Source organism: Carassius carassius, chromosome 27 (assembly GCF_963082965.1).
Source record: "Carassius carassius chromosome 27, fCarCar2.1, whole genome shotgun sequence".
NCBI lineage: Eukaryota > Metazoa > Chordata > Actinopteri > Cypriniformes > Cyprinidae > Carassius > Carassius carassius.
Genome location: NC_081781.1, coordinates 24,207,261 through 24,234,698, shown reverse-complemented (window position 1 = coordinate 24,234,698; position 27,438 = coordinate 24,207,261). Strand labels below are relative to the sequence as shown.

General features: G+C 38.9%; 4 protein-coding genes across 5 annotated transcripts in view; 2 read left to right on the top strand and 2 right to left on the bottom strand.

Moving 5' to 3' along the window:
* Window positions 1-6,619: 6,619 nt before the first annotated feature.
* Window positions 6,620-9,328, bottom strand: LOC132107057 (protein FAM89A-like). The gene is made up of 2 exons (XM_059513201.1): window positions 8,920-9,328; window positions 6,620-7,567 (listed from the first exon to the last, which is right to left on the bottom strand). The coding sequence occupies exons 1-2, from the start codon at window positions 9,169-9,171 to the stop codon at window positions 7,292-7,294; spliced, it is 528 nt and encodes a 175-aa protein (XP_059369184.1). The 5' UTR covers window positions 9,172-9,328; the 3' UTR covers window positions 6,620-7,291.
* A 3,027-nt stretch (window positions 9,329-12,355) lies between these two features.
* LOC132107056 (DNA-dependent metalloprotease SPRTN-like) lies at window positions 12,356-20,626 on the bottom strand. Its single transcript, XM_059513200.1, has 5 exons — window positions 19,956-20,626; window positions 17,721-17,820; window positions 16,608-16,736; window positions 14,917-15,208; window positions 12,356-14,546 (listed from the first exon to the last, which is right to left on the bottom strand). Exons 1-5 carry the CDS (start codon window positions 20,246-20,248, stop codon window positions 13,471-13,473), a joined length of 1,890 nt encoding a protein of 629 aa, XP_059369183.1. The 5' UTR covers window positions 20,249-20,626; the 3' UTR covers window positions 12,356-13,470.
* Window positions 20,627-21,664: 1,038 nt separating this feature from the next.
* LOC132107055 (exocyst complex component 8-like) lies at window positions 21,665-24,101 on the top strand. Its single transcript, XM_059513199.1, has one exon. The coding sequence runs from the start codon at window positions 21,808-21,810 to the stop codon at window positions 23,860-23,862; it is 2,055 nt and encodes a 684-aa protein (XP_059369182.1). The 5' UTR covers window positions 21,665-21,807; the 3' UTR covers window positions 23,863-24,101.
* Window positions 24,102-26,190: 2,089 nt separating this feature from the next.
* The window catches only part of LOC132107053 (E3 ubiquitin-protein ligase TRIM9-like), a 36,935-nt gene continuing 35,687 nt past the window's right edge, over window positions 26,191-27,438 (top strand). For both annotated transcript variants that reach the window (XM_059513198.1, XM_059513197.1), the window contains exon 1: window positions 26,191-27,059. In XM_059513198.1, coding sequence (XP_059369181.1) covers window positions 26,322-27,059 — 738 coding nt within the window. In that variant the 5' untranslated portion in view covers window positions 26,191-26,321. The remainder of the gene's footprint in view (window positions 27,060-27,438) is intronic.

Here is a 27,438-nt window from a genome sequence, read left to right as displayed (position 1 = left end):
AGATTCGCAAATAACCTGCCTGATCTATCTCAACTGCTATTTGTACCCAAAAATACACATGAATTAGACGAAATTACTGACAACATGGGCACTATTTTCTCTAATACATTAGAAGCTGTTGCCCCCATCAAATTGAAAAAGGTTAGAGAAAAACGCACTGTGCCATGGTATAACAGTAATACTCACTCTCTCAAGAAAGTAACTTGTAGTCTTGAACGCAAATGGAGAAAAACTAACTTGGAAGTTTTTAGAATTGCATGGAAAAACAGTATGTCCAGGTATAGACAGGCTCTAAAAACTGCTAGGGCAGAGCATATCCACAAACTCATTGAAAATAACCAAAACAATCCAAGGTTTTTATTTAGCACAGTGGCTAAATTAACAAATTACCAGACGCCACCTGATTCAAATATTCCACCAACGTTAAGGACTTTATGAATTTCTTCACTGATAAAATAGATAACATTAGAAATACAATAGCGAATGTAGATTCTACAGCGTCTAACACTTCAGTTTCATCCATCGCACCCAAAGATAAACTGCAGTGCTTTACAAATATAGGACAGGAAGAGCTAAATAAACTTATCACTGTATCTAAACCAACAACATGTTTATTAGATCCTGTACCCACTTAATTACTGAAAGAGTTGTTACCTGTAGCCAAAGAACCGATTCTCAATATTATTAACTCGTCATTATCTTTAGGTCATTCAAGCTGGCGCTTATCAAGCCTCTTATTAAGAAACCAAAACTAGATCCTAGTGTACTGGCAAATTATAGGCCTATTTCAAATCTTCCATTTATGTCTAAAATTTTAGAAAAAGTTGTGTCTGCTCAATTGAGCATCTTCCTGCATAAAAATGATCTGTATGAAGAATTTCAGTCAGGTTTCAGGCCCCACCATAGCACAGAAACTGCACTTGTTAAAATTACAAATGACCTGCTTCTTGCGTCAGATCAAGGCTGGATCTCATTTCTAGTTTTACTTGATCTTAGTGCTGCGTTCGACACCATAGATCATGACATACTCATAGATCGATTACAAAACTATACAGGTATTCAAGGGCAGGCTCTAAGATGGTTTAGATCCTACCTGTCCGATCGCTACCATTTTGTTTACTTAAATGGGGTGTCATCTCATTTATCATCAGTAAAATATGGAGTGCCACAAGGATCCGTCCTAGGTCCCCTTCTATTTTCAATATACATGTTGCCCCTTGGTAATATTATTAGAAAATACAGGATTAGTTTCCACTGTTATGCTGATGATACTCAGCTATATATCTCAACGAGACCAGATGAAACTTCCCAATTATCTAAGCTAACAGAGTGTGTTAAAAATGTAAAAGATTGGATGACCAATAATTTTCTCCAATTAAATTCGGATAAGACAGAGATATTAATTATTGGACCAAAAAACACTACACAGAATCTTTTAGATTACAATCTGCAACTAGACGGATGTACTGTTACTTTCTCTACAGTCAAAAATCTGGGTGTTATATTAGACAGCAACTTGTCTTTTGAAAATAATATTTCCCATGTTACTGTGCATTCTTATTCTTTAGCTTGGGTTAAACTAATTAATTTTACTTCGTTGGATCAGCAGCTATGCTAATGATGTCTCTATTTTTTTCTATGTTTTGCCACGGGATGTAACTAGGATTTACACAAGCTCCAGTCTGGATCCAGAACACCTGAGAAGAGATGATGCTGACCCCTCAGAGGACCTCAGATGATCCTAACCCTGAATCAACAACAGAACTAACAAATATTGCTACAAGTGTGACTGCATCCTATAATAATTATTAATTATTAATAATATTAATAATGTTCATCATCTGGCTGACTACGTCTTGTATTAATTTTTCTACAAATCCTGTCATACGTGCACAAACTGACAGTCACCACTTATAAGCTACTACTAAATATTGTAGAAACATAATTTCTGTAAAGTTGCTTTGTAACGATTTGTATTGTAAAAAGCGCTATACAAATAAACTTGAATTAAATTGAATCTTTTGACCAAGGCAGAATTTATTTAATTTAAAAAGTACAATATTAAATATGACAAATTTAAAAGAACTCTTTTCTGTTTAAATATATTATAAAATGTAATTTAAATGAAATCATTATAATAAACTGATTATGTGCTTAAAAAAACATAACTTATTATCAGTTGAAAATTATATTTTTTTAACACCTTTTGTTCAATTTATCTATATAACTATATAAATAGTCACCTTTTTGTTCAGTTTAATGCGTCATTGCTCAATGTATGTGTTAAAATTACAAGTGTAAAAAATACTACTGCTTCAGCCTCGTACGACTGTTCGTCCTGACCTCCAATTCACAAGCCATAAGAGGTGAATATATCAACCTTTATAGAAGCCATACACGTTAAAAACACTCACGGACACTCTTTCAATCACATGAACACCCAGAGGCAAAGAGAAAAGTCCACATCACACTCAACACTTTCTCTTTCCCACACATGTGCGTTTCCACAGAGGACTGTATTGTTTAGAGTGGGCTGTTGTTTGTGTAAGGTCTTCACGGGTGTGCTAACCACCCACAGCAGTTCCTGTAGTGTGTGCAGATGGTTCACCAACACTGTTATAGGGACATATGAACAAAACATTGTTTATTTAAAGGAACAGTCCACATCAGAAATGAAAAATGACTCGCCCTCAGGAGATCCAAGATGAGAACAGATTTGGAGAAATGTATCATTACGTCACTTGCTCGCCAGTGGACCCTCTGCAGTGAATGGGTGCCGTCAGAACGAGAGTCCAAACAGCTGATAAACACATCATAATAATAATCCACAAGTAAAACAAAGAATCCACAAGACGAATGTTTGTAATCTATCATTAGGATGTGTTTGATTCAGTGAATAAGTGGTCTGAATCAGGAGAGAAATATGCACGGATCAAGCACTGTTTATAAGCAAAAGCACTCCCAAAAAGGTATGGTGGAAAATGTTTGCAATAGAGGACGGACTTTCTCACTGGAGGGAATGTTATTATGGTTTATGGACTAGCATTTCGGCCAGAGGCTATGGTTTAAAGCAAAATAGCTTTGTTTCTTAAAAACACAGTTCTTCACTTCACAAGACATTAATTGGAGATTTTTAAAATGCATTTCCTTTGTCATGGACACATTTAGGGTTTTCAGCATCTGTCAGTGCTGTAGTCCAGAATCCAGGAGTATGGATGATAAATGTATGCTCTATGAACCGAAGCAAAACCTTCGTCATGAAAGTTTCGAGTCCAAGAAAGTTTGAAATACAAAACTGTTTACCTTGTAAAATCTCAGACGTGTCATTACTGTGGAGATGCTGTTTGATCAAGATGTTCTGTACAAAGGAATTCATTGGCAAGTCCAAATGAAACTAAATGAGGTCACAGAGAGCAAATAGTTTATCTTTACTATGGTTACCACATTTATGAGTTTTTACATGCTTCTTTGTCATATATAAGACATTTGTCTTCACTTGTGAATCCTCTTCATACAGAAGAACTAGTTTGAGAGCGAGCCTGTGCAATTTTCACAGTTTAAAAATACTTTGAAGGCACAGCTTCACATTCCTCAGGTTATTTGTCAAATTCCTCAATTAGCTCTGCTGAGAGAAGACGTTAACTCAATTATACTCCAGATGCCTGTGGACTAGTGTTGACACCATACTGTAATCATCTGAATGTCATCTGTTTTTATCAGCTTGTTTATGTATGGACTTTCTTACTGATGTAACTGATGCCTGTTACATAAAGTGTGGGCCTTCAGTATGAACTTGTACAACTTGTTCTGATGAATAAATCTTGCACTTATTTGCGAAACTGAATGTTTTGTAACAGTGTAGCTGAGGGGGATTGTGGTTATTAAAGGCTATGTTTGAGTCATTGTGGTATTGGTTCAGATTCATATTTCATAACTTTTAAACCACATTTAAAAAGTCGTAAGAAGTCATGCAACAGAAAAGAATTAGGATACAGCACTGAAGAGTGCGAATTTCATAATTGTTTTCGGTATCAATCTCAATGCATACAATTTAAAACCTTAACTGTGTTTGTGTGTGTGTGGGGGTATACACTGATATATATATATACATATACATAAACACACTGTTTTTGAAAGATAAAATAATTGAGATGAATGTATATATTTGTTTTTCTGTGTACGGAGTGGAAATATGCAAAGCACACTGGATCTATTTTGTCATCTGAAGATTGTTATGACTGAACACGGGTCAGTGTGGAGCGTCCACAAGCCAGAACAGGTTTTTAAGTGTCTTTGGTGCTTGATCGCGCTCTGGTATTCGTTGTCGTTCCTGACATATTGTTTGGTTCAGGTCTGAAGTATCTCTGTGTGTCTGTTTCACAGATCAGTATTGTGTAAGAGTAAAATAGCATGCTAAAAACGTCCTGAAATGAAATGATCGAATAGGTAGAGAATGTAAGGTTCACCAGTAAGGTGTTTTCCCCTGTTATTAACCCATGTAGTGGCTCTTTTACTACAGTCACTTTCACTTGTTGGAGCTTGAGCAGGAAAATCCCTGGTCAACGTGACGCAGACACATTCAATAACGATTACAGTAATCCAGCTCAATCTCCTTGAACAGGTGCTTAGGCCCAAACTCAGAGGTGTGGATTTAGATTTAGAGATTTAGAGCACAGCTATGAAACCCCCTCATATGGAAACAATGAAGACAAGCATCCAACCTCCATTTAGCTAAATGACACTCTATAACTGCATCAGTATTGATGTAATATCCTATTAAGTGTTCTGAGATATCAGGTATCAAAGAAAGCACAGTTACATTTGTGAGGAGTGGAAGATCATAATATCGTCAGTGGCCCGCAGCGGTGTCCAGAACGCTGTTTAATCTCCTCATTATTCAGCATTAACTTGTGACTTTTATCCCATTGTCAGATCAGGGCATGACTCAGTGTTCTGCACAGCGATGCCATAGAAGAACCATTTTTGTTTCCACAAAGAACCATTCAGTCAAAGCTTCTTTAAAGAAGATCTCTTTCTCACCTTTTTATAATCTGAAGAACTTTAGCCAGAGGATTCAAGTTAGACAGGATAGTCAAATAATACATAAAAAAGGAGATAGAGAGTTAAACGGAGTGCTTTGCATTATTAGATGCAATATTCCACACAGTAAGCTCTATACTGTTCATTTTGGCATTGTGTAGGTCAGGCTGATATTGTACGCATAACATTTGCATACTGTGCACAGTATACATACTAAATACTGAAATATTCTAAATACTAAATATTATATCCTACAATGCATCATTGGATGAAGCTAAAGTAGTATCAACTGCATTCATTATTTGACGGGACTAAGACCTTTTTATACAAAATTGAATTTAAAATTAAAAATAAACAACTGGAATTAAGCTAAAAATGTAATGTGACAACAGTGCATACTACAGTCTGAAACGCTTATTCTGAAAAGCCACATTTTTCTCAACTATTATTATTATTAATAATAAATAAAGGTGTTTATTTCATAATTATATTGATGTTTATATTGAAGTGACATTAAAACGCATAAAAACCACATGGACCATACATTATTGCATTTATTTTATATTGTTAACACAAACAATAAAACATACAAAAGGATCATTTCTGTATCAATGATCGGTTCAAACCTCACATATGCAATGTTTTGCATTTAAACACATTTAAAAAAAAATGGAAAAGCATTCAAAAACAAACACACAAATGCCATCTAACCAGATCTTCGTACGCAGAACCACAGCAACTGCAGAAATCACTTCACAACCAACCACAGAGATCAAACAGGCCAGAAACCACTTTTACTGACTTCTATGCAAATTACAAAAAACCAAGTGGGAATTTCCGAGCAGGATCACAGCAATAAATCACCGCAGGGCAGAAGATAATGAGAAGGTGGTGAGCAGACATTTACATTCTGTTAATGAGAGGGACTGAAATGGATGCATGAAGATGCTGGATGTAGATATGAAACTGTATGATAGCAGAGATGGCAGAAACACCTGGATTCAAAGCCAAGGTGCGTCAAGGCACGATGTGTAAAGTCCAGTGCTGATTTTGGCCAAAGCACCTAAAGCCTTGCTGGTTACATAAAATGTTTTCATACATTGGAATATTTAATATATCGTAAGATTGTGTTCAAATTGAATCAGGATTTGTGTAAATGCTGGCAATTCATAATAGCTACTCGTTTGTGTCTGCTGGTGTGACAAAAAAAGATTTCCGAGCTCAAACAAATTAGAGGTAGAAGACATTATCTCTCAGCTGACATTAGTGTTCTTGTAGAGGAAACACTCCTTCAGTGATTATTAGTTATCAAATACAGAATTAGATGATCCACAACATTGCAAATTTTGAATTCACCAACACATAAAGAAAATGTTACACTGTATAAAATGCTTACATTATGGCATGCTATGATATGCACACACTGAATCTTTGTGGTGTGTTTAATGGGCATTGTATTTGCCAAAACAAAGTTTATTATCTCACATTATGAATACAGGTGACCTTATGCAAGTCATTTGAGCAAAAAAAAAAAAAAAAAAAGACACAATGACACTCCCGTGATATGCACGGAGAGGAAGTTCAAGCACAACGGAAGACTGAATCCAAGCAGCAATTAGGAGTAAATAAATAAAACATCTACAATACACCATCTACAATAGGTTTATACAAGATGAGAAGGAAATACTATTGAAATGTTCTGGAGCTGGTTATCTATTTACTATATGTTCCTAAGGAGTTACACAATACATAACGCAGAGAGCAAACTGGGACATTGCGTTTTGTTTTGGTGATGCGGTCACAAGATCTTTGTGCTGGTTAGACCCTGGATTACATTTCAGCAAAGAATACATAGCATTTCCAGCATATTCAGAATTCATATTTTCAATAAAAAACAAATCCCGGTCTCCTGCAAGCACCCAGCGAGCGACTGCTCAACAAGAAATAAGACTTTTCAGAATTCAGAGGGGTGAAGCTTCAAAACAAATTTCTAGAAATCCATCAACAAGTTTAACATGATTTACTGTAAACCTTATTATGAAATGATATGCTTCTCCCCTTATTAAAAAGATCCTATAAAATTTCCAATGTTGATTAAATCAGAAGAAAAATACTGTATAGAATATTTTACAATAAATAATAATTCTCAGTTATATGTCCTGTAGAAAGAGTCTGCTGTAAAACTAAACAAGAAGCAGCAAACTAAATAATGGCACAGCTTGTATTTATCACAGAATAAAAGTCAAGTGTTTTAGATTGTGATATGGAACGAGTCATGTATCCAGCCGTCTTTGGATGTCCCGTTTTTAGGAGATGTGTCATTTCCATCAGGCGTCTCGGCTGGCGTCATACCGGATTCAGTATAATATTCCTCATCTTCGTCGAAATAACCGTTCTCCATCCCGTAGGGTCCATCCGCACTGGACACAGCGGAGAGGTCCTGGCAGCTGCCCTTGTACTCCTGGATGGATTCGTGAAGGGACCAGAGCTGACAGAGCAGGGACATGTCCTGCTGCCGCAGACCAACCTGTGCAAACAAACTCTAATGAGTGCTTACGGAAACATCAGAGGGACAACACATTCCACTCTAGAACAAAGTGACTTTTACTTTGAAATAGATCTTTGGCTTTTATTCACATAATGCATATTCTATGTTTGCATTCCAAACCTTATGTTCTTCAGGTTGAGCTTTGTTCTGATATTGTAATGATTTGAACCTTTCCCAGTGATGGTTCAAGTGTTACAGCAAAATAGACCCAAAATGAATCGGTTGTTTTTAAATTAGGGACGTAGGAACCCTGCATTTTTGTGCATTTAGAACATTTAAATTAAATAAATACAAATTTGGACAACACTTAGTATTCATGAATATATGAACCAAACCAAACACTCATTTCGAACACTTTTGTGGATCAGTCACATTCAAATAACTTGAAGGGATCATTTGTGGCCATCGCAGGCAAGTTTTGATTGTATGAACTGAACACTGGAATCAAAAATACGAAGCGAATATTTTTGTTCATCACTTGCACAATCGAACCCTTGTATCGAACACTGTTGGAAAACAGAAGTGCTCAAAATGTTATGTATATCTAAAAATATTATTATATAAAAAAAAAGAATGAAGATCGATTTCACTTTCAAAACATTTATATAAAAATATATATAATTTGCAAACTGAACATTTGTTCATTACAGGCGAGACTGATCAAAAATGAAAAACCGAACATTGTTCGATTCGCGGACTAAGGGAGTGTTAAAGCATTCAAATTAAACATTTAGAATAACAGCCACGTTCCAAAAATCCCAAGTGAAAATTTTTGGGCACCACAGACTAGTTCTTTACAGTATAATCGGGTTGTCACAAGTGCATTCAAAACAACCGATTTAGACATTTTGAGCACCACAGACATTTTTGTTCATCACTGGAACATTCTAATCGAACAATACTGTTGGGAATCAAAGGAAACAAACAAACAAATTAATTAATGAATTAATTGGGTATGACAAGCCCACCAGAGCATAAGAATCGAACATTGTTGGGAATCACATGAGTGTTCTAAACATTCAAATCGAACATTTTCCAGGATAACGGTCACCCTTCGAATCATTCGAAGAGAATATTTTTGGAGGAGTTGCGTACATTCTAATCGATTAATCTGGGCTTCACATGCGCCTTCGATTCTTGTTCCTTCCGAACTTTCGAATCGATTCGCGTTAAACAACAACAAACAAATCTATTCGTGACTACACTTTTTAAGAATGTTGATTGGGCAGGAAGGTAACTCGTCTTTAAAACACATTCACTGACAAGCTATTAAATGAACGCCTGCAGTCGGAGAACAGCTGTTGCTTACTATGCTGTAACGTTACCCTTACCATCTCTTTTCTGAGCAAAGCAAGGGCGGCATCCAGGTTTGCTGGTTTATTGGACAGCAGACTGTCCGTGTTATTCCTTCCTCGGCTCAAGTCGTCCTGAATCATGGTCTTCTTCACGTACATCCTCTCCATCTCTCTCCACGAGCCGCCGCTGGAGTTGAGCAGTCCGCTCAGGCTCTTGGGCAGTGGCGGAAGACCCTCGATACAGGCCAGCACACCGCCCGCTGCTCCATTCCCGACCTTACCATTCATACTAACATCCACAGATAACACGCTCTGCTCACAGACGAGTGGACAGTAACAGCATGTGATAATTTTCTTAAAGACCTTAACACCTTGATGTCGAAAAACCCATGTAACAGCCACCGCTGCGAACAACACTATAATCTGAGGCTGGAACTCAACTCGCACTTCCTGTCGCTTTAAAGAGACCCAGGACAGATTGGGCGTGGCCACCAGTGACGGACAGCGAGGGCATTGAATATTCATGAGAATTAAGTTCTGAATTAATATTTTCTTCAGATCAAAGCGCAGCCAGAGGAGCTATTGTTTGGTAACCTACATTTTAATAAAATGTATGACATTATTTGGTCTTGCTACTGACCTTTTTGAAAAACAAAAACAGTAGTATTAGGAAAAAATAAATTATAACACAAAAATTATCAACGTAATAAATATAAATAAAATAGTACAAATGAGTTAATTTATATATATATATATATATATATATATATATATATATATATATATAAAGATTTTGCAATGTGTTCTAAATTAGATCTTTATTTTTTATGAACTTAATATTATTTGTTACTGACCTGTTTGGGGAAAAAATAACAAACAATAAATAGATAATAATTTTCAGATTCACCCAAACACTTGGATTTGTGGTTTACAGGGACTATAGGTAATGGTTCTTATACTGTACAAACTGTATTTTCTATCACCCTCTACATAAACCTACTCCTCACAGAAACCTACTGGCAATTTTTTTATTTCATAAAACACCATTTTGTATGTTTTTTTTTAAAAAACCTTTTGCTTTACGGGGACACAGGAAATGTCCTCATAAACCATGTTTACGTTGTAATACCCCTTGTTATTTTACACATTTGTGTCCTCATCTCAAAAACCATACACACAATACCAGTACACACACACACATTTTGATCAAAATTTTATCTGATCAAAGCACAGATGAAGCGATTTGTGTGGTAACCTACATTTGCATCACATTTGGTTTTGAAAAAACAAACAAACAGTAATTTTAGAAAAATAAAACAGAAAGTAAAATGACACAAAACACAAAAAAATGAGAAAAACTATAATAAATTATAACAAGGAAAATAAATACATAAAAGATGAATGAATAAAGATAAATTAAATAAAAATAAATTTTGCAATAAAAAAAATATTCACTTCATCAGGTGCTAAAAACATACTTTTATAAATACAAATGCGTTGCATCTGTTGTTATATTTTAATTTAGCGTTGGTGTTTTGATTACTGGGTTAAATCCAGACCACGGTCTTCTAATGGCAGCTCAGACCTTGGCTTGGGGAGCACATGGGCAGGAAATAGGCAGATGTATTGACTCAGGATGAGGTCAGGGCCGGAATCCTGACACGGAACAAAGGTGTCAGCAGCGGACAGATGGTGAGCACGAGCAGCCACGGATCCGCCCCTCTGACACACACACACACACACACACAGCTGCAGCTGGACACAAAGCACTGGCATGAGGCCAGTACAAAGACAGCATGTGCGAGCACACACACACAAAGACAAAGCTGCTAAACTTCACGGTCTCCTTTAACAACAAACAACTACATACAATGAACACATGAACATATGAAATGCAGTCTGACTGAAGCTGTTATCTGTGTTGGATACTCTTGAGAACAGTGAAGTAAGATAAAGATCTGACCATGAGGACATTCTGTCATGATAATATAGATCCAAACAATTCACTTTTTACTGGCTCTTGTGTCATTTTTCTGTTCTGTACTGTCAACACAAGACACACATTATGATGAATGACTACATATTCTGCTTGGGTAAATTTGACTAAAATCCATTTACAATGTTTTCATGCTGTAAAATGGATCAAATGTTAAATCATTTTCACAGTTTTCAATCATCGTCCAGGAAGTAAAATAACTTTTGGTGGGAAAATAACAGTTTAGACATCTATGTGCAATATTTGTGTGGTTTGTGTCACTCTTAAAACCTTCAGCGCTGTTTGATAAAATGACACAAATACACATTTCCGAAGAAGAAATGAACATCATTAGTCAGTCAGTGCTTAATCTTTAAAAACTTGAGCTCTTATTTCACTTCTGTTAATTTATTTACTCAATAAAATGAAATTTAGCTTGACCGCAGCACATATCTAAGGAGCCGTTCACACAGTATGACTTTTTCTATTCCACCATTGTATTTTCCCATTGTTTTTCTATGTAAACACATGAACGTGTTATACGTAAGTATAAAAAAGAGATCAAAGGGTAAAGGTATTTATTTTTAACATCCTAGACCTTGTCTTTTTCCAGTTTATTACTATTGCACTTTACTTTCTTATTGTTTTATGTAAACACGCTTTTACTATTGTTGTCTTGTCTGTTTGCAGCATTTTAAAATTATGGTAGTCAAGTTAAAATGAACTTAACTTCGTCTCGAGACAATTCGAAGTGAACATTTTCGGGCATTACAAACTAGTTTCGAACATTTGAATCAAACCAACTTTCGCGGTGTCTCAAGCACAACACAGCATTAAAAAAAAATAGTTCTCAAGTTATAATAAGTATATAAAAAGTTCTACCTTTTAATATCACATTCTAAATCAAACACTTTTGGCATTACGGTTATTTTCAAAACTTTCTAATCAATTTGACCATTTTTTTTCCTAACACATTTTGTGTGAATGGCCCTAATTTTACTTGATTCTGTAAAAATACTTTCTTAAAATTACAAACAAGCATATTCATTTTTAAAATATCACCAGAATTACCATATGTAAAACTTGTAAAAAAAAAGACTTAAGTTTTCACCAACTATAATGTTTCAAAAAGATAAAAAGATACTAAAATACATAATTGAACATTTATTTCAACAAAGTTAACTACAAAAGCCTATAGGCAACATGAGTCAAAAATAAATCAGCCACAATTTTGAATTTTAAAAACAAGATAGAAGATCCTATGTAAGCTGTTTCCACCTCTAAATAAAAAATAAACCAAGGGAATTGTCTTTTTATCTCCCAATTCTGACTTTATAACTTGCAATAAAAAAAAAAAAAGAAAGTCAGAATTTTGAGTTTATCTGTCTAAATTCTGACTTTATAACTTGCAATTTTGACTTTATAACTTGCAATTTCGTGAATTGCAAAATATAAACTTGCAATTCTGAGAAAAAAAAAAGTCTGAATTGGAAGATAAAAAGTCACAATTACCTTTATTTTTTATTCATTGGCGGAAACAGGCTTCCATACAATCCACTTAACAAAATCAACATACAAACATTTATAACCACTTAATAAACTTCTTTACAGAGTATCAATATAAAACCATTTTAAAACAAAAAGTCTGCCCCTAAATTGGCCAACAATAAATTGTGCAAAGTTTCACTCCCAACAGAGAATGATGCATTAACCAACAGCCAGGTTTGCTTGAGAACCTGTAGTGCATGTTAAAACGACATGCATACATTACAAATGGCATCAGCAACGCCTGCAGCATGTCAAACACGAAACAAATCAATGCGACCTGCCTCTTTTTGCATAAATCAATGTCATGCGCACAGGCCTATAAGTGAACCACGCTAAAAGTAACATCTTCGTGATCTACAAGTAACCCGAGTGGCGTGAACTCGTCTCGTTTCCTTCAAAAGTGGGTCGTTGCTTTTGAAACGACAATACTCGTGACTTAACAATATATCCTGACTATTATTACATCAAAAGGTTTTAACCTGCACACCCAATATTCACTTCTGGGTGGGGCTTATTTTTGAATGTGCGCATTCCTCTAGGGCACAAAGTAGATGGCTGGCACAAGCTCCACCACCAATCATGGCCAACCTGCCAGAGCTGTTATTGATGACACGGAGATTAAAGCGACCTTGTATAAAGCCTGATTTGGCAGAAAGCTAAGCACATCTAAATCCCACAGCGGACAGTCAATGCATGCGAAATTCAGTACTGCTGATTCGACATGAACCGCGGACATCAACCCACACAAGGACAATGAGTGACACCTTTTTAAACCACTCACTTAATTTCAACTAAGCTGTCAATCATGAACAACATTCTTCCCATGATGCAAAAATGAGGTAGAATAAGTCAGTAAGTGCAAAAGCAAATATGAAGCACTTTGTAGACTTAAATGACTTACTAATTTATTTTAAGAACTGTCACTTATTGCATTGGAATTAAAATATCTCAGTACAATGACATAACATAATATTTAATATTTCTATTTCAGCTATACCTGAGCAATGGAATATCACAGTTAAGCGCTTTATTAAAGCCCTTTGGCCTGTACTTCTTCTCAGAGATCATGACAGACAGGAATCCAGATGTTCATTAATTGTGGACTCTGGGACTTTGATGTTGCAGACGGGGCAGTGGACGGTGATCGGGATCACAGGATTGTTTGCGTGCTGATCCCTGACTAGCAGAACGGCGTCTTCCACCTCCTCTCTCTGCTGCACTGTGGACGTGGAGGACTTGCCATTTGTCTGCTGGAAGTAATCAAAGATATGTTCAGATTTATGGTCATCCCATGATCTCTTCTTGGCTCCTGAAGACGTTGTCCCTGATGTCCGGGGGCTCCCGATGCTTCTAGGGCTCGGAAAGTTGGATTCAGGCTTTTCAGAGCCCCCAAAGTGCTTGGAACCAGACCCTGAAGTAACCGAAGCATGTGAACTTTGAGGATTGCCGGTGTTTCGGAATTCCGAGCTTGAAGCATCTGATCCTAGTTTTTGGTTACTTCCGAAGAGCTTCGAAAAGTAACCTGGTTTTCCAGTTGGAGGCTTTTGGGGGCTCCCAAAAGATTTTGACTGGGAATCTTGGAATTTTGAAGTCTGAGCACTGCTGCCGAAATATTTGGAGAGATGCGACTCTGGCTTTGGCACTGTGGCACTGTATGAGTGATGGTTATTGGTCAAGCTAGTTTGCCCGTCTAAGGCACTAGACGAAGATGGTCCATTGCATTTAGCATGGTTTGCTGTTGAGGCATCTGCGGCAGACTTGGAGGAACCAGCAGCACTGACTGCTCTCTCTGGTGATTTTAGGACTATGGCCTGGAAGAGATCTCGTACCGACCTCTGCTTGCCTTTTAAGTCATTGACTTTGGAAATTCTCACAGGTGAGCCGTTGACATTGACAAAGGCATTAGTGTTACTAACAGACTTCCTGCGGGGAACATTCGATGCACCTGAGCTGAGTCTTTTGAACGAGTTTGACTCAACGGGCTGCAGTCTTGGAAGGAGCGGTGAGTCAGGAGGAGAGGCGAGAGGTCCGGCTTGTGCTTTAGGAGGACTCTGACTCTGCTTGTTCGTGGAAGTCCCTCCAAGAACAAACCCTCTCCCACTGAATGGAATGATAGTTCTGATGTCTTGTGAGCCAGAGCCTGCAATACAATACATGATGATATAGTTCAGTCATTTGAAGCTAAAGTTTGATTTCTAGAATAGCGTACAGTGTTTTGTTTGATTGATCAACTCCATATTGCAACACTGGCTCAACAAATGGAATTAGTTTGGGGTGGGATCAGTTGGTTTGATCAAAGGCAGAGACGTTTTCTGTTCATGAAACCTTAAGGTGTGTTCATGGTGTTAAGGTACGGATGCATGTTGCATGTTTAGACATTCATAAAATATTCTGGGGCAAATGAAAATTTTGTGAAACTGATCTAGAATGCTGGCAGTGGTTGACAACATTTTTTAGAACACTGGTGTGAAAAGAGATAATTGATAATGTGGGAATATTGACTGGATCACCTGTTGTACTGCTCGGAGGCTTTGTATTCTTGGAGGTCTCACCGGAAGGATTCTTGTCTTTATTTTTATTACTTTTGCCTGTTTTCCCATAATTCTCTGGCTCTTTGATTTTGGTGTATGTTCCACCGCAGGTTCTCTGGTGCTCAGCCCACCAGGGGTCTCTGGCCGAGGGAGGTCTGTTCATCGCACGCTTTACATATCCAAAGAACGGTCTGCGGTTCTGACAGGGTCCATTACAGCGCCACCAGTGCTGCCTGTACACGTCCACCTCATCGTGAAAGGAGTGAAATATCTGTGATCACAGAAATTGGTGTCATTAATATTTTCGAGGTTAAACTCCAACCACTCATAAAGTCATGACGTTTCCAGATCCAAAAATTTGAGAATACCATCTCAACTAGGGCTGCACGATGTGTCGTTTAAGCATCGATATCGCGATCATCATGATAAGCATCAAATCGCAGGATGTGCGATGTATGCTGTCGTAGTTGATCTGTTATTCATTAACTGTACGGGCCAGCTGCTCCCGGCCCTTTACGAATGTGTTTCGCGGAGAGCGCCAGAGAGAGAGAGAGTGTGAGAGAGAGAGAGAGTGTGAGAGAGTGTGAGAGAGAGAGAGAGTGTGAGAGAGAGAGAGAGAGAGAGCGCGCGCGCACAAGAGAGAGAGAACGCGCGAGAGAGAGACAGAGGGAGAGAGAGAGAGCGAGCGAGCCATGGCCGCACGCTCACCGTCTTCAAACAACACGAGCGCTGTCTTGCTCTCTCTCCCTCGCGCATATTAATCAATTGACACGATGGTGTCGATGTTTAAATCATTTAAAATGAGAATGTAAGTGTGCTCACCCCATTATTGTTTGTAAGAAAAAATTAGATTAGATTTCATATCGCAATATATATCGCAGAAAAATTAAATATCGCAATGTCATTTTTTCCCAATATCGTGCAGCCCTAATCTCAACCGCCGTTTATGAGCCCTATTAATTTATAGCACATCTTTAAGCTAAGCTTTTAAAAACCAAAGACAGTAAAAGAAATGGACACAGCAACCCCATTGGATTCAACGGAGACAAGTGAAGTCAATTAGAAGCACGCACTTCCTGGGGGTCGAGCGAACTGCGCAGACTCAAACTGAGCTTGATGACGTAGATGTCACATGAGCCACCTGTCTGACAATTGTAAGTCTTCTAACCGCTGTGCCAAGAGAAATCTGAATCACAATCTTGCAGACATTGTTGAATAATTTTGGCCCGTGTCTTTTATGGACTCTCTATGGGCTTCCCCCTTGACTTCATGCCTCCACGTCCCCCCGATAGCCTCATAGACAGTAAAAGATTGCCTGGACAAATGGAATCTTTAAACGCCTCAGATGTAAAGTTATTCGCTGTCAAAGTGACGCCAAAATGAAAGGGAGTCAATGGAATGCTAACAGTAGGTGGGGGTCTGCTAATCAATGACGACGCCCGGGGAAGCTTCAATAAAATATTAAACCCTGCCCCCCGTTAAAAACTAATGGTCAGGTTTAATATTTTTAGGTTAGGTCATGGTTTTTCGGTGGTTCTAAAATAAACTATTAGTATTTTTTTAAGCACCATTTGTGTTTGCTTTTGGGATATGGTAGAGCATTTGGACCCTGGAAATGGTGACGTCAAGCTGGATATGGTTTAATACTGAATATCGGATCCGCTTCTTACAGTGATGTTGGTGCCACTTGCTTGGTTGATTCGGTTCATGTGTTTACAGAACTCTGGACCATGTCCATCTCGATCTCTGTTGTTTTGAGTCACAAAGAGAAGAGCGTGGATCATCTCATGAAGAAGAGTCTGTGGAAAGAAACATTAAAGTAACATTAAAATCAAGCTGCAGCTGATCAAGAAATACATTTAAGGCACATAATACAACACGATAAAAGTAAATGAGAATTTTACATTTCCTCACTTAAAGCAGAAAGAAAAAGATGCTAAAGAAATGGACCAAGTTGTATAATTTACAATAAGGTGTAGTGTTGTGTTAACAGTGTTGAATTGTGCACAGTATGACCAAAACATGTAGTCTGACATATGAAATAATATCCTGAAAAATCCGGTTTATTGAACCTTCAAACATTCATGCAGTCAAAAATGGTTGCATATTTTTTGTATCATTTTTGATACGCAAGACTTTTATGGTCTATATAATTTTATATAGTGAGAAAATACAGTGCTCATACATTCACTTTTATTCAGAAGCTAAAACTGGGCAAACATATGTGCAAAAGTTAATTATATATGAAAATCCAATAGCTTGTAATGTAAATATTTACATGAAATGCATATAGGTCTACTGTAAATATAATGTCACTCGATATCTCCCAATAATGTCTTAGTAAGATTATAATCAAATTCTTAGTTTTATAATCAAAGCTCAGTCACTTTTACAGTGGGAGCAAAACCTAATGCAAAGCAATACAAAGATAACTGAAACACAATAGTTCCTCATCTTAAAATATATTTTTAATCTTACAAATTTTTTTTTACAAATATTTGAACATTAGTAAACCTAAGCTTCATTAAACGATCATCTTGAAATATTCAATGCTATTCTAAAATGTTATTCTAACATTTTATAAACCAGTAAGACTGTTACATATCACGTTACACAATTGTTAAACCTAATTTACAGTAAATATTACTAGCAATATAAGTTATTCTTATGTTTATGTCATATAAATAATTTAATATCTATTGGATGATTTTTTTTTAATTACACTAAAATATTTATAGAGTTAAAGGATTAAATGGGGATGTTTTGATTCTGTTTGAACAAACCTGTACGAGATCTCTGCGGGGTCTGAGCTTCAGGAGCGGTTCACTGAGCCGAATTGAACACAAGCCTCCTCTTCCCTCATAAGAGCAGACTCCAGCACATCTGAGGAGTCCAACAACACAAGTCATCCAGAAATATTAGGCTTTTTTAAGCACATTTTTAAGCACACTGATCGTGGGTGTATCTCTCTATTAGTTTTATTGGATCTTAGTGCTGCGTTTGACACAATTGACCACAACATTCTTTTGCATAGACTTGAATACTTTGTTGGCATCAGTGGAAGTGCATTAGCATGGTTTAAATCGTACTTATATGACCGCCATCAGTTCGTAGCAGTGAATGAAGATGTATCCTATCGATCACAAGTGCAGTATGGAGTACCTCAAGGCTCAGTACTAGGGCCGCTACTCTTCATGCTTTATATGTTACCCTTGGGAGATATCATCAGGAAACATGGTGTTAGCTTTCACTGTTATGCTGATGATACTCAGCTCTATATTTCTTCGCAGCCCGGTGAAACACACCAATTTGAAAAACTAATGGATTGCATAGTCGATATAAAAAACTGGATGACGAGTAATTTCTTACTGCTAAATTCTGAAAAAACAGGGGTGTTAATTATAGGACCTAAAAACTCTGCTTGTAATAACCTGGAACACTGTCTAAGACTTGATGGTTGCTCTGTCAATTCTTCATCATCAGTTAGGAACCTAGGTGTGCTACTTGATCGCAATCTTTCCTTAGAAAGCCACGTTTCTAGCATTTGTAAAACTGCATTTTTCCATCTCAAAAATATATCTAAATTACGGCCTATGCTCTCAATGTCAAATGCAGAAATGTTAATCCATGCATTTATGAATTTATGGTTAGATTATTGTAATGCTTTATTGGGTGGTTGTTCTGCACGCTTAGTAAACAAACTACAGCTAGTCCAAAATGCAGCAGCAAGAGTTCTTACTAGAACCAGGAAGTATGACCATATTAGCCCGGTCCTGTCAACACTGCACTGGCTCCCTATCAAGCATCGCATAGATTTTAAAATATTGCTTATTACTTATAAAGCCCTGAATGGTTTAGCACCTCAGTATTTGAATGAGCTCCTTTTACATTATAATCCTCTACGTCCGCTACGTTCTCAAAACTCAGGCAATTTGATAATACCTAGAATATCAAAATCAACTGCAGGCGGCAGATCCTTTTCCTATTTGGCGCCCAAACTCTGGAATAACCTACCTAACATTGTTCGGGAGGCAGACACACTCTTGCAGTTTAAATCTAGATTAAAGACCCATCGCTTTAACCTGGCATACACATAACATACTAATATGCTTTTATTATCCAAATCCGTTAAAGGATTTTTAGGCTGCATTAATTAGGTAAACCGGAACCGGAAACACTTCCCATAACAACCTATGTACTTGCTACATCATTAGAAGAATGGCATCTACGCTAATATTTGTCTGTTTCTCTCTTGTTCCGAGGTCACCGTGGCCACCAGATCCAGTCTGTGTCCAGATCAGAGGGTCACTGCAGTCACCCGGATCCAGTACGTATCCAGACCAGATGGTGGATCAGCACCTAGAAAGGACCTCTACATCCCTGAAAGACAGCGGAGACCAGGACAACTAGAGCCCCAGATACAGATCCCCTGTAAAGACCTTGTCTCAGAGGAGCACCAGGACAAGACCACAGGAAACAGATGATTCTTCTGCACAATCTGACTTTGCTGCAGCCTGGAATTGAACTACTGGTTTCGTCTGGTCAGAGGAGAACTGGCCCCCCAACTGAGCCTGGTTTCTCCCAAGGTTTTTTTCTCCATTCTGTCACCGATGGAGTTTCGGTTCCTTGCCGCTGTCGCCTCTGGCTTGCTTAGTTGGGGACACTTCATCTACAGCGATATCATTGACTTGATTGCAAATAAATGCACAGACACTATTTAACTGAACAGAGATGACATAACTGAATCCAATGATGAACTGCCTTTAACTCTCATTTTTGCATTATTGACACTGTTTTCCTAATGAATGTTGTTCAGTTGCTTTGACGCAATGTATTTTGTTTAAAGCGCTATATAAATAAAGGTGACATTGACATTTGACCAATTCTTACCAAAACCACAGCAATCTTTTAATAACTACTATTCATTTGGTATGTAATAATTTATATATAAGTGATATATAATTCCAGATGAAAAGACACGTGTTCAGTGTGGATCTGGTGAGATGTGTGGCTCTTACAGGGTCATCCGGGGACTCCACCTGACCTCCACACCGCTGAGTTTGCCCCAGAAGAACTGGTCGTTGAACTGCAGGAACATGGCTCTCACGTCCGGACTGGGGTCCAGCGTCTCCCAGGACTCGTCCACGACGGACAGCGGTCTCTCTGGACCGGGCTGGGAGCAGGACATCACATCCATCAGACCAGAGTCAATCTTCCTCTTCTTACTGGACGGAGAGTCTTCATCAAGCGCGGTCTCCTGATCAAACTGCTCTTGTAAACGAAGAGCGAGTAAAAAGTCTTCGTCCTCCATCTTCAGTCTGTTTTAGCGAGAGCAGATAAACACCATCAATCAGCACAAAAAAACTCCTCACGAAACCGTTAATCGCGACCAACGACACTCTCGCCGAATAGATCGAAGGTTTTAGTGTGAATTCTGGTCTAATCGCGGGTTTTCATGACTGTGATGATGAAGTTTAACGTCTCGGATTTTTGAAAGAAAACTGTCGGTGTATTTCCACTAGAGACCTATGAGAGGCAAACTGCTGGCCAATCGTGAAGTCACACAATGTGGGGAATGATGGGAAATACATTTTTAAGTTTAATTGTTATAATGGTACGTTATATGCATGAACAGAGCAACATTGGAGACGTGTTGATGTTACAATATAAAACAGATTAAAATAACGCTATAAAAATAACAACCACTTGAACGTGTTTGTCTCTCTCTCTCTCTCATATTGGAGACGTAAAATGGTGACCAATAAAATAGTTGCACGGAGTTGCTAGAGCCACACAAACCACGACGAATCGTATAATTATTTGTTATTTGTCAATTATTTATAATTTGATATTTAATATTTATTAATTACTGGAATGAATATTGGATACTTCTGCAACTCTGAACACGTAATTTGGTCTTTCTGTGTTTTACTCGGATGGGCATAATGACATATTTCATAAAATAAAGAAAATAACTTTTATTGTATTTATAAAATGTAGCCTTGGAGCACAAAACCAGTCAGAAGTAGCAATGTTATATTTGTAGCAATAGCCAACAATACATACTTTGGGTCAAAATTATTATTTTTTATTCCATACCAAAAATCATTAGGATATTAAGTCAAGATCATGTCCCATGAAAATATTTTGTAAATTTCCTACCGAAAATATATCAAAACGTAATTTTTGACTCGTAATATGCATTGCTAAAGACTTAATTTGGACAACTTTAAAGGCTTTCTTTTTTTGCACCCTCAGATTCCAGATTTTCAAATAGTTGTATCTCGACCAATATTGTCCGATCATAACAAACGACCATTATTGTGGTGCAGGGTCACAAAAGTTAACCCGTGTGCACAGTTTTAATACTGTATAATTCTACACTTTATATATATATATATATATATATATATATATATATATACACACACACACACACACACACACACACACACACACTATATATATATATATATATATACATTTATTATAGAACTACTACAATAAAGTGTATGAATTAAAATATAACACGCATAAACATACATTTGACAGTTACTAAACCGATATATATATATTATTTCGTTACTTATGCATAGACAGCAACACTAAAAGGTGCCATACACCAGACACAAACAACAACGGCTTACAAGATGTACATGTAATTAATACTAAATTATTCAGTCATATTATAAATGAGTGAATCTTTATTTTGAAACGTTCGCTCGTCTCGTGATGTGACGTCACGGGGAGGTGTCGAGCGTTTCCTGTTGAGGAAGTGACCAGCTCTGCTGCTCAACTGCAATGACAGCCTGATTTTCACACAATTATCCTCTCATTTGTGTTTCATTTTCGTCGTAACATCGAAAAAAAATGGCAGACACTGGAAACCGTTTGCGTAAGTTGCTGGAATCGCCTAATTTTGATCCTCAATCGTACGTGAAACAGCTCTCGCAGCAGTCGGACGGGGACCGCGATCTACAAGAACACCGTCAGAAAATACAAACACTCGCCGACGAAACCGCGCAAAACCTGAAGAAAAATGTTTATAAAAACTACAGGCAGTTTATTGAGACAGCCAAGGAGATTTCTTACTTGGAAAGTGAGATGTATCAGCTGAGCCACATTCTCACTGAGCAGAAGAGCATCATGGAGAGCATTACACAGTCTCTCCTGTCCACAGATAAAGACCAAGCGGCCAAAGAGATGCTCGCAGCCTTCCCAAAGGACACCGAAGAGGTCAAACAAAGAACCCTCACCACGCTTTTGGAAAAAGTGGAGGGATGCAAGAACATCATGGAAACCCCGGGCAGATATCTGGTCTATAACGGGGATCTTCTGGAGTATGACGCAGACAACATGTCACAGATCCAAAAGGTTCACTCCTTTCTGATGAACGATTGCCTGCTCATCGCAACCTGGCTTCCCAACAGACGCGGAGCCGTCAAATACAAATACAACGCCTTGTATGATCTACAAAGCTTCGCGGTTGTGAACGTAAAAGACAACCCTCCGATGAAAGACATGTTCAAGATCCTCATGTTCCCCGAGATCCGCATCTTCAAAGCCGAGAACAGCAAGATCAAGAAAGAGTGGCTGGAGATTCTGGAGGAAACGAAGAAAAACAAAGTGGCGAAAGACAAAAACATAAAGGAGGAGGAAGTGCCAACGTCGCCGGTCAGACAGGAAGTCTCCTCGAACCCATTTGAAGAGGACGAGCCTCTGGGTTTGGAGGAACTGGTGGATCTGAGTCCCGAATGGATCCAGGAGCTTCCAGAAGACCTTGACGTGTGCATCGCTCAGAGAGACTTCGAGGGTGCTGTTGATCTTCTGGATAAGCTAAACGAATATCTGAAGGAGCAGCCGGTGAGTCCACGAGTGAAGGAGCTGAGAAGGAAAGTGGATGAGCGTGTTCGACAGCTGACCGAGGTCCTGGTGTTCGAACTCTCGCCGGATCGCTCGCTCCGTGGAGGACCGAAAGCCACACGGCGCGCCGTCTCTCAGCTTGTCCGCCTGGGACAGTCCACGAAAGCCTGTGAGCTGTTTTTGAAAAACAGAGCGGCGGCCGTCCAAACCGCCATCCGTCAGCTTCGCATCGAGGGCGCCACGCTGCTTTACATCCAAAAGCTCTGTAACATCTTCTTCACGAGCCTGCTTGAAACCGCCAGGGAGTTTGAGACTGATTTCGCAGGCAACACTGGCTGCTACTCTGCCTTCGTGGTCTGGTCTCGCTCGGTGATGAAGATGTTCGTAGATGCCTTCAGCAAGCAGGTGTTTGACAGCAAAGAAAGCTTGTCCACCGCTGCAGAGTGCGTGAAGTTCGCCGGCGAGCACTGCATGCAGCTGAGCGAGATCGGCTTGGATCTGACCTTCATTTTGCAGTCGTTACTCGTGAAAGACATCAGGGCGGCTCTCCAAAGCCAGAAGGACATCATCATAGAAGCAACGAGGCATCGTAACTCCGAGGAGATGTGGCGTAGGATGAACCTCATGACCCCTGAAGCTCTGGCCAAGCTCAAGGACGAAATGCGAAGCTGTGGGATCAGCAGTTTCGACCAGTATACGGGAGAAGACTGCTGGGTCAACCTGAGCTACACCATTGTGGCCTTCACCAAGCAGATGATGGCCTTCCTGGAGGAAGGGCTGAAGCTGTACTTCCCCGAGCTGCACATGGTGTTTCTGGAGAGCCTGCGGGAGATCATACTGGTGGCTGTGCAGCATGTGGACTACAGCCTGCGCTGCGAGCAGGAGGCCGAGAAAAAGGCCTTTATTCTGCAGAACGCGTCGTTCCTGCATGAGACGGTGCTTCCTGTTGTGGAGATGCGGTTTGAGGAGGGAGTTGGGAAACCAGCCAAACAGCTCCAGGATCTGAGGAAGAGCTCTCGTCCCGTCAGGGTCAACCCCGAGAGCACCATGTCTCTCGTCTAATAGACAGGATTTGGAACGTAAATGACGGAGACTAACTAGAGGTCTTCAAATCTCAAGACATTTCGCTACATTGCACTCATGTGACTCATTTTTGGTGTTGTGATGCACTCCTAACTACTCACACTCTTTAAAGGAATAGTTCACTGAAAATAAAATTGTCTTTTTTTTTTTACTCCCCTTTATGTGAACCCTTTATGTTGTTGTACACAGAACACTAAAGGAGAATTTAAAAAATCCAACTGCAACTAATCGCATCCTTTAAATTTCCGCCGAAGAATAAAACGAGATTCAGAATAAAACATTCAATTCAGACTTTTCTTGCAATTCTGAGAAAAAAAAAGAAAGGCAAGATATAGACAAGAGTTGTGAGATATAAATGAATGTAAGTTGAAAAGTGAAAGGTAAAAACAGTCCTGTGACTGATGGCAAATTTGTATCTCAGTTCTGACAATTTTCTCACAATTGCAGTTTAAATCCCACAATTCTGGCTTTTCTTCTCAGAATAGTGAGTTTATATTTCATAATTGTGAGTTTATTGTATTGAAATGAAAAGTTAACATCTCAATTCTGAGTTAATATTTTGAAATTCAGTCTTTTTACGAGTTTATATTATGAACTGTTTTTCTCAGAAGTGAGAATTGTGGGGAAAAATTGAAATTGCCTTTTTTTATTATTCTGTGGTAGAAAACAGGCTTCTATGTAAAATCTAATGGCAACTGTATAACACTTAAATGTAATAATGTTTAGTGTATTAATTGTGCTTTGTAGAGAGATCAGCTGTTGGTTCTTTAATCATTTATTAAGAACAGTATGTTATTAAAGTAAATGGAAATTAAGATTGCCCTATTCAAATTTAAATAATTACATTTCATTTGTAATTTCAAACAAACAAGACAGACGTAAAGATGAAAACACTTATACTGCTGTCTTTTAAGTGTTATTTCTGTACACATAAACTATTTTGGTTTTAAAAAAGCAAGGTGCATTAAATTGACTTAACATGAATGTGCTGTATTCTTTTGATCCTGTGCTCCAGATGTCGAAGCTTTTCAATCTAATGCCCCTGATGTACAGGGAATTGTTCAATAAAAATATGGCTCTGGTAAAAATCCCAAAGCCAAAGTCTTGGCAGAGTTATTAAAATATTTCCTTTGCTCTTTGAGAGTGCTGTTTCTGTTCTCTGACAGACTTCATATCCTTGATCAAATATTAGCAAGGTCTTATTGTTTTGTGTTTTGTTGTTTCAACCTTCCCCACACATGATACACAGACAACTTTGAATTTAAAAATGATAAGACGGAGAAAGGTTTAAGGTGTTGGCACTGTTCATGGGACTTGAAACAATTTGGAACAAGAATTTTAATGCATGCAAGACTAAGTTCACTATTTGTTGCAGTCTGGTTTGCAGTGATGCTCACAACATGGGTGCTGTTTTTCCAGTATTCTAGGTAAGCGTCACCCTCTGGGTTATGACAGGAGTTCATTTGGTCTTGGCAGACCCCCAGCCTAATCTCACGGATCAGTCTCGCGCCTCTGAACAAAATGACAGGCATGTGAGAGAGAACAAAAGCAAGTGTCTTTGTGCCCCTGATTTTCAAATAAATATTTTAACCTTGCACTATAAGTTTAGATTGGAATGGACATTGATCAAAAATCTTTTGTGATTCACGTTTTTTGTCCTATTTCTCAATTTTCACATTTATATATATATATATATATATATATATATATATATTATATACAGTATGTATATAAACCCAAAACTATCACATTTAAATTATACACTATTTGTGTGTACATGAAAATATATTTGAAGCTTCATGTATTGCAAGAAAAAGGTACAATTAATGCTTATATACAAATATACATTATTAATTTTTATGAGTATTATATTTTTTACTTTTATTTTTTATATGAATGTGATATTTTTCCCATTACTCAATCATTAGATAAGGTGGTGTGGTGATGCATGTGTGATGAAGGGCTCATTAATTCTGTGCTGTAATTAGACAGGGTGGGCAGGGTGGACTGTAAGCAGCCCGATGCATGCTGTGAACAATTCCTTGCTCTAATTATTCACGGCCACTCACAGAAATAGGCTACTGGTCAGCTCTCTCGGATGCCAGCACAATTACAACGCCTGTCCTCCTTTGACGGGGATGTTTACACACTGGCTTCTTTAAATTGCAAATTAGCCCCCCCCCCCCCCCCCCCCGCCCTCCCATCCCAAACCTATGACCCTTGGATACGGGACAGATAATACAAATTCCTCTCTCCGCATTTAATTAGCGGACTATGGGAATTGTAGTTTTTATGTGGCCAGCAGAAGCGGCGGGTATCAGCATAGGGACTACAACGCCCACAATCGGTCTTCCACGGCGCATGCGCGGAGCGGGTAACAGGAGCTGTCCGCGTCTGTAGTGCTGCTCTGATTTCGTTGAACGCGTTTGAGTGGGTTTATGGACGCGATGGAAGAAGAACTGAAATGCCCGGTTTGCGGTTCTCTCTTTAAGGAGCCAATTATTTTACCGTGCTCTCATAATGTCTGCCTGGCGTGTGCCCGGAATATCATCGTGCAGACCCCGGAGGGAGAGACCCCACCGCAGAACCGATGCTCCTCGGACTATGACTATCTGGATATGGACAAGATGAGCATGTACAGCGAGACGGACAGCGGCTACGGCTCATACACGCCGTGCCTGAAATCTCCCAACGGAGTGCGCGTGTTCCCGCCGGTGCACCGCCACTGCTCCATCACCTGCCCGCTGTGCCATTGCAGCGTGTCCCTGGAGGAGCGCGGGCTCCGCGGCTTCCAGCGCAACCGGCTGCTGGAGGCGATCGTGTCCCGCTACCAGCAGAGCCGCGCCGCCACCGTCAAATGCCAGCTGTGCGACCGCAACCCGGTGGACGCCACGGTGATGTGCGAGCAGTGCGATGTGTTCTACTGCGCTCCGTGCCAGCAGCGCTGCCACCCCTCCCGCGGACCGCTGGCCAAACACCGGCTGCTGCCGCCCACTCCAGCGCAGGCGGGGACCGCGTCCGCGCGCAGACAGGTGACCTGCGTGGACCACGAGGCGGAGAACTACAGCATGTACTGCGTCAGCTGCCAGACCCCCGTGTGCTACCAGTGTCTGGAGGAGGGCAAACACGGCAAGCACGACGTGAAGCCCCTGGCCGCCATGTGGAAACAACACAAGGTAACTAACACATTGTGGCACTGTGTGGTATAGTAAAAACATTGTACTTTCTGAAATGTATGATACACCATGGTATGTTACCCCACGGTACTTTCAAGAATACCACGGTGCTACCAAGGTACTCGTCTTCCTTAAGTAAATAAGCAAATAAAAACAAGTTGGTATGTTAGCATAAAACAAAAACATCTTATAGAAGAAATTGTGACCCTCTCTATGAAATCCAGACTACTGTCTCAAAATCTAATTAAGAGATAACAAGCATCAAAGTTTGATTTCAGTCATTAATTTCATTCTGATTTCAATCTTTGACATGGTCTTATTCAGTCAGTAAAGATATCAAGGTTACATTTTCACACAAAGTTCTTTACCATATGAAGGA